Source organism: Sorex araneus, chromosome 6, assembly GCF_027595985.1.
Source record: "Sorex araneus isolate mSorAra2 chromosome 6, mSorAra2.pri, whole genome shotgun sequence".
Lineage (NCBI taxonomy): Eukaryota > Metazoa > Chordata > Mammalia > Eulipotyphla > Soricidae > Sorex > Sorex araneus.
The window spans coordinates 25,184,504-25,197,126 of NC_073307.1; the positions used below are offsets into that span (position 1 = coordinate 25,184,504).

The 12,623-nt window shown below is 37.2% G+C and overlaps 1 protein-coding gene across 1 annotated transcript in view; it reads left to right on the top strand.

The window, feature by feature from the left end:
- Window positions 1-12,149, top strand: part of LECT2 (leukocyte cell derived chemotaxin 2) — a 72,794-nt gene extending 60,645 nt beyond the window's left edge. Inside the window, exons 2-3 of the mRNA XM_012933028.2 lie at window positions 10,131-10,227; window positions 12,008-12,149. Coding sequence (XP_012788482.2) covers window positions 10,131-10,227; window positions 12,008-12,149 — 239 coding nt within the window. The remainder of the gene's footprint in view (window positions 1-10,130; window positions 10,228-12,007) is intronic.
- The last annotated feature ends 474 nt before the right edge of the window (window positions 12,150-12,623 follow it).

The following is a 12,623-nucleotide window of genomic DNA, read 5'->3' on the forward strand; positions in this document are numbered from 1 at the left end:
TTGTGTAGATGTCTGTGCACATGTGTGCATGGGTGGATGGTGGGGGCTGGGAAAGACAGAACAGATGATTTAAACGTTCAGAACAAAGATGGAAGCTATCAAGTGGGAACTCATCCTTAAGCTAAGACTTCTACTAACCAAAAAGTGTATATTGAATACCTTCTCCACACCAAGCATGAGCAGCTCTGGAAATAGTTTAAAGTTCCTGTATACATGTGCTAATGAATTATTACCTTAACACAGATTGTTTCTAGACAGGTATATTCCAGTGAAACTGTCTGTTTAGTCAGGTCATGCAGCCAGTGACAGAGCATGGTGGCCCTTTTTTCTTCATGAAGACATCCAAACTGAAGATTAAATTCAAGAAATTACTTCCATCCAATATTCTAAGCCAAATCAAAATGATTTTTATGTATAGTCTACCCAAATGGAAGCACTTAGGCCTCATGAACACTTTAACTTTTTTGTTATTTAATGTTCTCTTAAAATCTTTTAGCCTCTTATTGCATTTAGATTTTAGTGCTACCCTCAATTAAAAATTGTATACATATTTAACACATCAATATTTTCCTGAAAAGAAAGACTAGGTAAAAATAAAAATACACAGTCCCAAAATGTTTATGGTGGAGGGGGGTTATATTGGATACATTTTGGAAACTTGGGGATGATTTTTGCAATGAGAATATGTTACTTGCATAATCAGAACAATTTTATTAAAAGGAATTAGCAACAAAAGGACATTACTATCCTTAAGAGAGAAAATCAAGTGTTTTCTTTTACTAATGGCTTACCAGAGAGAATAGGAGAGGAACAAGGGACAATGTCAACTAGTAAGAAACAATATCAGATCAGAAGTGTAAGCAACTTGAACATTTCTCTACAAGATTGAGGGTTTCAGAATCAGAACACAGACCCTGGAGTTTTTTTGAAAGTACATATCCCTCATGTAAATGTGGATATATAACCCCCACCCAAGTTTTCCCACAAACAAGGTATCTTAGAATGAAATATTCTCAGAGCTTTGCTTACCTATTTTAGCCATGGAATACTGGAAAGTCTGAAGTGTATGCCCACTTCAACTTCCTAGTAGACATATAGGTAGATATTGGTCCCCCAAGTAGGAAAAATCTGCTCTAATTATTTCATGTGCTAGAGATTAATCCTACAGTGGAATCGCAGGCCAGTCTGAGATGCTGGGTTACAACCAAGGGCTCTACCTAGGCAGATGACAGAACTGACCCACATTGGGGCCATCTTTATGATAGCAGCCTAACTGACACAGAAATGAAATGAAATTAAATGAAATTTTAAGAAATAAAAAACTTGGACCTAAATAACATCAGCTTTGTTTTGGAAAAGAAGGGAAATGTGGGTCATAGGGGTGCTCAGAGGCTATTTCTGGCTCTCTGCAGGAGTAATCCCTAGTTGTGCTCAAGGGACCATATATGGTGCAAGGATTTGATCCAGGATTATGGCTACTGCAGCAAATTTCAAGACAAGTGCCCTACTTCCTGTACTATATCTCCAGCTCAGAACTGACTTATTTTACCTGGGAAAACACTGCCAAAGATTAGCAGAACTGTGAAAATATTTCTATGGTTGATAAGATACATAGTCAGTGGTATTCTGTTATAGCAGACCAAACAGACTAGTGGGAATGTAAAATATTTTTACGTTAAGATAAATTTGTTCTTTGACTCTTGTAAGATAGTAACCTTCTCACTTTGTTATTTCAACATAAGCTCAGTACCTGCTCAGTAAGAAAAAGAGTTACACAGGAGCAGGAACAATTCAGGGGAAAACCAGTGATTGTTGCCACTGTGTGATGCCGTTTACACTCTTCTATCTTTTCCAACAAGAGATGAGAGTGATGTGCCAAGAGAGGCAAGCAGCATTTAATTAGTTACTAATCAAAAGATCGCTGACATGTAGCAGCCTGCCAAGAATACAGGAAAAATCATTTTTATCACCACTGCCATCAGACTTGAATTTCTCCTCCTTGTTGTTTTCCACTTTTGGTGAAAGTGCTTAGAAAAATAAAATAGTGAAGGCAGAAGGCCTGGGAGAGAAATGAAAGGTGAGTTAATGAACAAATGCTGATAGCTGAATAGATCTTGAAAAAGTTAAATGTCCTTCAGTGCCAACAGTCCATCAATTAATTGTACTTTCACACATATTTCTTGTATGAAATGTAACTCAGAGAAGATCAAGTTCTCATTCAAAGCTGCCTATAATATGTATACCTAATGTAAGGATCTCTGATATGATGCAAACATCTGAACTCTTTACTGATGACACACCAGGGATCATGACAGTGACTTCTGTCCTGGGATGTCACTTAAATAGAGGTCAGCTTCATTCCAAACAAATATCCAATTAGTTGGTTTAGATTTGCTGTAATTTATTTCATATTTCTTTAAATGATGAAACCTATTTATTGAGGTCAATAGTAAAGGGGTTGTGTGGAGGTCATTTAATGTGTTAATGCTCACCATAATATTACTAAACTGGTGAGCTATCATATAAACAAATGCAATTCAATATGCTCTTCATTTTAATTGCAATCTAATATCAGATATAACCTAGATCAGGGTTTCTCAGCTTTGCCACAACTGAAATTTGGACCAGATAAATCTCTGTTGTGTGGATGTTTCGTATCTTGTAAGATGGCTAGCAGTATCCTAATCTCTACAACTATATGCCAAGAGACCCCTACAGCTTTAACATTTTGCCTCCATAAATTAACAGAATTCCTTTGGGAGACACAATAATTCCTTTTGAGAGCCATGTCTTTGGATAAATGTCAATTGTCTAAATGAGATCTGTCTATTCTTCTACCAAAACGAGCTTATTTGCTTCTCCCCAGGTTTGAAATGCTATGTCCTGGGATGTCACTTAAATAGAGGTACTGTCTGCATTTAACCTGTGCAATCTTAAGTGAATTTACTTCATCAAACTGATTCTATGTTTTCTCCTTTGGATATAAATATTATTATACCTACAATTCACAGTGGGTAGGGCATTTGCCTTGCATGCGGCCAACCCGGTTTTGATTTCTCCGTCCCTTTCGGAGAGCCCGGCAAGCTCCTCGTGGCGTATTCAATATGCCAAAAACAGTAACAACAAGTCTCACAATGGAGATGTTACTGGTGACCACTTGAGTAAATCGATGAACAACGGGACGACAGTGCTACAGTGCTACAATTCATGACTCCATATAAAAACATACATATAAAGTATTTAGTAGAACACTTAGCACATAACACTCACTTGGTGCCTGGGGGTTTCAATTAAACATTTTCACCCCAATTTCATTGTAGAGGTTCTCACTAGACAACCATGAACTGGAGCTCTTAGAATATTTACTGGAAAGGGACAGTTTCTGGTTGAGGGAGCAACTACTCTTTTGAACAAGCAATATGCAAAATGGTAAGATGTAGATTTGGGAGTCAGATAGTTGAATATAATGAGCATTTCCTTTGGAAATTCCAAAAAGCATTCTACTTTCAGCATCATCAAATGCAAATTAGGAGTGGAATTACTACCACTCCTACTTCAAAGATGAGTCTGAAATATAAAGAAATGGCCTAAATTGTTGAAAACATGAAAATTACTGCAATGGGTAGTTGGTGGCTATGAAAATGCGGCTCCCAGAACTTTCTCAAGGGAGGTAACTGACCCAACTCTCTGGCTTCTGTGCTTTCAAAACTATCATTTCACCTGTAGCAAAGACCATGCCTTCCTGGCAAGTCTCACCAATGACTGGGTTGGAGGGAGGATACTAAGATAGGCCCATTCCAGGGAGACACAACTCTCCTCTTCTCTGGACTCAAGTGAGATTGAAATGAAGAGATTGCTTAGAGCAATGCCTGGCACCTGTACTGCCCACAGGGTGCCTAAAACTATGGTAATGAACACCTAATCCTACACGTTCATTTCCTACAATGTTTGCTCTTAGCAAGTCCATGAAAGAAAAAGTATTTGAATTTAATAGTGCTATCATAAGGTTTGTGATAATGTTGCTACACAAAGTCTCAAAACCTGATCATTTATAAATTACATATGAGTATGCTTGAGTTTTCATTTGGATGGATTGGAATGTACACAGAATGCAAGCATGTCCACCCAGTTCACTTTATAGTTTTGGAAGCTCTCACCACAACAATCAGACAAAAGATCAAAGGGATCCAAATTGGAAAAGATTTTAAGATATCACTATTTTCATGACAGACATAATAATATATACAAAACCCCAAAGAACTCTACAAAAAAAACTCCACCTCATAGAGATAATAAACCAATATAGTAAAGTAGGCTACAAAATCTATACACAAAAATCTATTACATTTCTATACACAGAACATGAACTATAAGGCAAATGAATTTAAAAAGACAGCATCATTTAAAATAGTGCTACACAGTTGTTTGGTGGTCCAAAACCACCAAACACCTAGAAATCAAACAAAGAATGTGAAAGATTTATTCATTGAAAACTACAACTCACTACTGAAAAAATAGAAGAGGGCACTAGGAAATGGAAAAATATTTCATGCTCATTCAATGAACAATTAACACTGTCTAAATGATCACCTTACTTAAAGTATTATAGATTCAATACAATCCATATTAAAATTCAGTGACATTCTTTAAGGCCTTAGAACAAATTCTACCAAGATTTTCATGAAATCTAAAACTTCCTAAATAGACAAAGCAATTCTGAGAAAAAAGAAGAGGAGGCATTATACTTCTTGACTTCAATTTATACTATAAGTCTACAGTATTCACAAATTTGTGGTACTGGAATAAGGATCTCAGACCTATTGAGAGCCCTAAACTTAGAAACAGAATAGAAAGTCCAATTAATCTATGACAAAGGAGCTAAGTATATGAAATGGAACAAGAAAAAAAATCCCTTCAACAAATAGTGGTGGAAAAACTGGATAGTCACATACAAAACAAATTAAGTCAAATCCATCTCACACCATTAACAAAAGCTAACGAAGGTGGATTAAGGACCTCATGTTTAAACCAGAATCTATAAAATATATTGAGTAAAATAGGCACATTCCCCAAGATAAGACCTCAGAAGTATCTTGAATGATTTGATTCCACTGGTAAAGAAAACAAAACAAAACAAAACAAAATGGGACTACATCAAATCAAAAAGGTTAGCATGTCATAAGTATGATAGTAGAATGTTCAATTCCCAGAACTCCACCCAAGTTCTGTCCCCAGAGCTCCACCACTTCTGGAGACTCTCAGCATGGATGGGGTGACCCAGGTAACCCAGGCACTGCAGAGCCCAAACAGCACGGCATCCTCAAGACCCTTGCATTAAACTGCTGGCTCAACTGACCATATGGGATGCTGAGGATAGAACCTGGGTCAGCCACATTCAAGGCAAGTGCCCTACTAGCTGTCCTATCTCTCCATCCCTATGAAATGTATAGACATTTAAACCAAACAGACCCCCAAACAAAAACAGAAGCCCAAATATTTGAATTCTCTGGCATCATGTTTTTCTCTAGGATATCAACTTGGTTGTTTGCATAGGCTTTCTGCATTCTGCACATCTGATGCATCCTTGAGAGACTGGGTTTGAAGTGGTGCACTCTACTTGGTAGAGGTCTGTTACTGCTAAGTAACTCAATACCCCAAACTAAATGGTTTCAAGTGATAACTACCATTACTCACATATTTATGGGGTGCATTAGGCTGACTTCATCATATGTCGACCAGGAATATTCTGCTCTATGGAACTTTCATCCTCTGCGTGTGGACAGCAGATTGACCTGGGAATGTGTCCTTGAGGGAGATGGTAGAACATGGAGCTAGAGAAAAGAGAAAGCCCCAGAGGGCTTAGGCTCTACTGAAGCTCTGTCTTTTGTTCATCATTACATAGGTCAAAGCAAGTCATATGGAGTCAGAGCAACCATACAGAGGCTAAGGTGAGTGCACTACATGTGGCCAGCTTTGGTTCCACCCCCAGCATTTCATGATCCCCAAGCACTGTTGAACACAGCCCTGGAGGCCCCCGGACACCGCAGTGGTGGCCCAGGTAATCCCATACAAATCAGGGCTCTCAGAGCACTTCATCCTCAGATCCTCACATTGAACTACCAACCTGGGAAGCACTCCTGGACTTCCTAAGCACTGTTTAGAAGACACCCACTCTGTTACCAAAATCATGTCAAAATGTTGAATCACAAATTAAAGGCTTGGAAAGTCCCACTGTCCCCGTGAAACATGTCAGGAGTGTGCACAGACAGAAAAATCACTAGGGCTACACTCTTTATTTCTGCCAGCTGACACATTGTTTGAATGTTTCCTTAGAAAATTCCAGGGTCTCATCTGATACTAAGCATAAGAAGGAGGTGCCAACAGATGTTTGAAATTTACAGAAAATGTAAATATACAGAAAACTACAGAGAATATAACAAATACATGTATCTACTTGTAATAATGAATGCTTTTATGTACTTATGATCTTTTTATTCTTTTAAAGTATTTTAGAATTTAAGTAACCTTTATGTGCCTCTTTAATTCTATTTCTTTCCCTTTTCTGAGGAGGCTATTCTACTATCTTAAAGTTTGTGAATAATTTGCACTTTACTCAATATGCAGTTATACACAAAGATAACAATTTTTTGTTTTAAAATGTTAATGTGTTGTAATACTGTTTCTGATTCAAAAAGTAAATTTTTGCTCCATAGCTTATTTGCAGATCTGGCTGTTGTTCATGTTATATTACCTATATTTCCATGTTAACTAGATGGCTTTAACTTGAACTGTTATAAATCTTCAACTATTAGAACACTCTTTTGTCATAATTCATCTTTCTATAACTGATGGATGCTTTGGATATTCTAATTTTATATTACTATACTCAAAATGACATAAATAAAATGATTTAAATGTTTAAGTATTAAAATTATTTTCAAATATGTAGTTAAAACATGACAAATCAAAAATCCTAAGGGATATACTAAAGGATAGGTTTTAGAGAGTCGTATTATTAATGGTTAATTCTTCTCTGAAATATGTGCTCCCCCTGAGCTCTCTAAAAGTGAATTTTAATTTGTTGCCCCAATTTTTCTCTGTTTGAAATTTTATCTGTGATACCCATCTTTGATCCTGTTTGTCTCCTGGATTTAGATAATTGTTTGAAGAATTAAAGTGAGTGTGTCCTCACATCAAATCAACCATCCCTGGATGTTTAGAACCATTTAAGCTGTACCTTTGAGAAATCATTTGCTCATGGAGCTGTCAGACATCCACAAGACAAATCCTTGGGTTCCATGATGCATGTTATAAGCCTTAAGAGAAGTCAGAAAACTTGTTATGCTTACACATTCCATTTCCTGCAGAACAAGATGGCAGGTGAAATTTGAAGTTTGGTGAAGTGAAACAGATTCAGTTGTCTTCTTCCAGTGGAGTCCCCTTCACATGCATACATCATCACTCCCCCAGCACTATACTGTGAATATGCACGAAGTGTTGCCAACCAGTTCACTGCATGAAGAATAAAAACTCTCTCTCTCTCTCATGTTCCCTCAGAAGTGGATTCCTTGCTACTAAGTGAATCTAAAGACATTCTAGAACTTTGGAGAACACTTATTCTTCTTTTCCCAATCATGTGTGAAAACTTGTGTTTTGGGGAGGGAAGAGTGGGCCACACCCAGCTTATTCCTGGCTCTGCATTCAAGGATCACTCCTAGCAGGTCTCAGGGCACCCGTATGCAGTGCTAGGAATCGAACCCAGTCAACCACAAGCAAAGCAAATACCATACTTGCTTATTTCTCAAGCACCAAATTTGTGCATGTGTTTGTGAAGACAATTCCACTTTCAAGTCCACTGTGATCGCATAAAACTGACTAAACAGGGCACCTACTTTTATAAACTTCATTAAGACATAATTTTGTATTTTCATACAGTTCGGAGTCTTAACTTTATAGCTTCCTAAGCCTGCTGTCTTGCATTCTTCTAGCATTCTGACCCCTTCTTTCCTCAGCGATCCTACTCTAACCAGTGGCATTTCTGATGCTATTTTTTAAATGTCATATTCAAGTGGCAATATAGGGTGTTAAGGTACCCAGTGAAAATTTTTACTCAAATATTTGTTCAGATTTTGTTTGACCTCTAGGCAACCCTGAGTAGCGCACGGTAGGTTACAACAATCAATTAGCAATTCGATGATATGGGTTAATTAAAGAAGGCTCTTGAGCATTTTAAAGAAACCCACCAAACCTATGATATTCCTGAAAACATGATGTTTAAAAATTTAAAAATTTCTCCAGAGAGTGGAGAGATAATACAGCAGACAGGGTGTTTGCCTTGCACACAGCTGACCCAGGTTAAATCCCCAGAATCCCACATGGTCCCCTGAGCACCACCAGGAATAATTCCTGAGTGCAGCTCAAGAGTAACCCCAGAGCACAACTGGTTTTGTGACTCAAAAAACAAAAGAGTGTCCCTGAGAAATGACAGTCTAGCAGACAGTAGCACGTACTCTATTTTTTACATGCTACTCACCTACCAGCAACTGCCCTAAAAACTATTTCTTTGCTTACTTTTATTACTTCCTGTCAATATTTAATCAGAATTTCCAATAAAACTAGCTTCCACTTCAGAGCAAAAACTTATACATAGGTCTTACTAGTGAACCATGGTTTCACATCATGGAATTAGAGTTCATGGAATTAGAGTTCTTCTATTTTGTGATGTATGTATCACACTAAAGAAATGAGAGATGCAGACTTCTAAAGTTTTTTAGCTTCTAGATAGGTAGAAAATATCAATTCAAACTTGAATATTCTTCAAAGATAATAGTGGTTGATTTTATTATCAGAGGAAGAAACCACACAAAAGAAACAAAAGCAAATAGAGAGACTATATGAAAAGTTATTTAGACTTGGCCTAGGACTTAACTGGGACAGAATAAGAAAATTTTAAAAGTTGGTGTAAGAATTTGACTTAGCAAATTCTTGACTTAGAGATAGATACAGAATACTTCCTCAATCATCACAGCAGGAAAGAACTAGAATAATAAATTGCCTAATATTTGATTCAAACCCCAATAATAACCATCAGTTTTCATACTGTTGGTATGATCAAAGTATTGAACTGAAATTTGGCTTCATAGTTAAGCACCTTGAAGCTCATCTTCTAAAATTACTTTAAAGATTATGCTTAGTGATTATAGCCTGTAGTTTCTCTTCATGGGACATATATGACTCTTTAGCAAAATGTCTTTAAGTAAAACCAACAACCAAATAAACAAGTTGTTGGTTTTACTTTTGTTTTTGTCTGTTTTGAGGAGAAAGTATGAGTGTGCTAACCACATCTCTCTGTAAATATTAACAGTGGAAGTCCTGGGAATCCAACCCAATTAAGCATTAATCAAGTTCTTACTGTTTTAAAGAAATAATTTGCTTAAGACAAATTTATACAAGACACAGGATGTCATGCCCCTTTACTCATGTTTTACAGCATCATAATTTTTCCTATCATTGTTCCTACTCTCTTCCCCACCTTGTCTTCTGACTTCATTCAAGGCTGAGTTGGTTTGACATGTCTATTTCCAAGCATGTTTGCAAATTTGAAAGAGATTTCATTTGGCATAAAATAAACTTTGCTAGCTCAGAGTTTGTTTCTTCCTATAATTCAAACATGTTCTTGGATTTGATTACGGAGACCAACTACTCAAGGAACATTTCAAAGTCAGTTTACAATTTCCAGAATTATTTTTGTAATTCATGTTGTTTGATTATTTTGCTTAACCTAAACATAGTGGTTCCCACGCAAAGTAACAAGCAAATCTGAAAAGTAAAACTTATGTCATTAATTAGGGGAAATCCACAATAAACTATAATGACAGACGTTAGTACTTATAAATAAGCACATTTACAAATATTCTGTATGTCCTGAGACAAGATATTGTGACTGAGGAAAAAGGTAAATTTATATCCAAAATTGGGAGTTTTATACAAATGTCAGAAAGTTAAGGGGGTATTCCGAGTTATCTGAATAGCAAAAACAAAATGTTCTGAATCCATTGGGATTCGGTGTGAAAAATGGATATTGGAAAGTTTTAAACTCTGGAAATCTGCCTCTTGTTTCTTCATTTCAGCACTGGCAAGACCATGGGCTAATATATATGCTGGTAAGTCTTCCAATGAGATCGGGATGTGCGACAGCCATGGATGTGGTAAGTACACTTCTCAAAGGTAAGCAGTTTAACAAGTAACATCAAACTCTTACTCTCTTACCTTAGTGTCTTTGCCCTACATTTCCTATGAGGCTCCAATAATTTCCCTTTAATAATTGGAAAGCTCAGAGAGGAAACAGTTACATTATTGCCTTTGGACTCACTTCCCAGAATCCTGCTTCAAAAACAGGCTGGAAATTAAAGCAAGAAACAAAGAAAAGAGAAGACCAAAAATACTGTTTTCCTTCCAAACATTTTCATACTTTATCTTACCTGGTTGCCTGGTGTGAAAATCAAGCTTTATCATCCCATTTTATTGATGAAGGACATGATGGTGAGTGGACTTGCCAAACATCTGGTGAAGGCAAGACTTGGGTTTGGATTTGGGGTTAGGGCTTTGATGTTACTGATCTGGTCCTTGGAAGACTTCCTTAAGTCATCCAAGTGCTTTCTTCTTGTCATACTTGTGACTTTTCAATAATGTAGAATACCACCATGGGATTACAACCCTTCGATGAACTAGCCTTATATCTAACTGTATCATATAATTCTAATTATCATGGAATTCCCACTTACAGAGACTACTTACAAAGAACCTCAATGAGGAACCTGGAATGAGGTTAAGAAACAGAAAATAAGGGGGAAAAAGCTCTCTTAATTTTCACAGTACTCAATGAGTTCACAGCCTAGAGCATTGACATATAATTGGTGGGGGGAGGCAGGAATCCTCCCAAGCAGTGGTGACCCATTTTGTGGTTCTCAGCCACAGGTGTGGTTCACCTGGGCTGGCAATTCAAATTCATGGGCATGAGGATAAGGTGCCTCTCAGTGCCAGAAATTCCCTGGGATCACCTTGGCAATGCTCGGGGGTCTCCTGGGTTACACCTGGTAATACTCAAGGGACAACTGGGGTAGGCCCCATGCAAAAAGTCTTGATTCCTGAACTATCTCTTCAGCTCCTTATACAATAACTTACTGGTTTTTCACTTGGAATATACACACTATTTTTTTAAATCACAATTCTAACAATCCTGGAGATTCTAAGTTTTCAGGTAGAGAAGTTTTTTAGAAGGAAGACTAGACTTGTAAGAGCAGGCACAGTGACAACAGTGAACATCCTAAGAAACAAAATCAAGAAGCCTCATAGTATGGAATCATTTTGTGTTTATGTTCTTTACATCTTAATAAATCAGGAGGTATCACTTGCTATTTTAAAATATTACATATGGGCTGGAGACAATACAAGGGCTGCCTTGTATGCAACTGCCTTGCATGTAGTTCAATCCCTGAGCACTGCTGGGAGTGCTCCTTAGCACCACTCAGTGTGGCCCCAGCCTTCACCCCTCAAACTACTACATATATATGGTGAATAAGCTATATGATTTCTGTATTGCTGAAATAAAATAAGACTAGTATAACAGGTGATTCTTGTAGGATAGGTTCCCATAAAAAGACTACTTTTTCCTAAGAAATCTTGAAGGGATAAAATGTACGCACATGGATTTCTCATTTCCCATAAGTGCCATACAATACTATCCAGTATTTTTAAAAGCTTTTTATGTACCAGATACTATTATAAATGCTTTAATCTTCACATCATAGTTATTATTACCTGCGGGGAGGGAAGTTAAAATTGGGCTAAGCAGAATGAGAAAACATTAACATGTTCTGGAAATTCTAACATGTTCTGGCAGCTTCCATTTCTACTACTCCAGTCTGGGAACAATGTACTAATACCACATTCCTGGGCAATAAAACACACAGAGCAGTTTCTTAGCCTGTTATTATTTACCTCCTAGAAATCACAGCCCTCAATCGAGTGAGGAGATCTTGCACTCTGATGGATCTGTTGTGTCTGCACCTTTTACTGGGAAGATTGTGGACCAGGAGAAACCTTATAAACACAAAAATGCTATCAACAATGGTGTTCAGATAACTTGAAGAGGTAAGATGTAGTGTCTGTATTTGGAACACATAATGGAGATACTTGATGTTTATTTATCTAATGCATGTCCAATAGGGAGACATTTCATACTTGCTTTAACATGATAAAAATCTATAACAGGATACAAAGAAAAAGTACCAAACAAAACTAGCCAACTGATTTTCAAAGGTGTTCCACTACTTTCCCTGAAATCTTTATGCACACGCTCCACCAAACACTATCTGGGGCTTTCCTCCTGCGGCCCATGTGGTTTTGCTTAACAATCTACAAACAAAACTGCTTTAAGCAATATTAACTATAATTGAATAGTTACTTCCATTTACCGAAATCCCACAATTTGAAAATGTTGGCATTTCTTCAAGAGTTGACTGTGGAATGTTTTCAAAGGCCTCAATGTTCTATGTTTAGTTGGATCTCCTAGTACTCTGGAATTGCGCTTGCTGTTCAGTTGTTTCAATTCTATGAGGTTT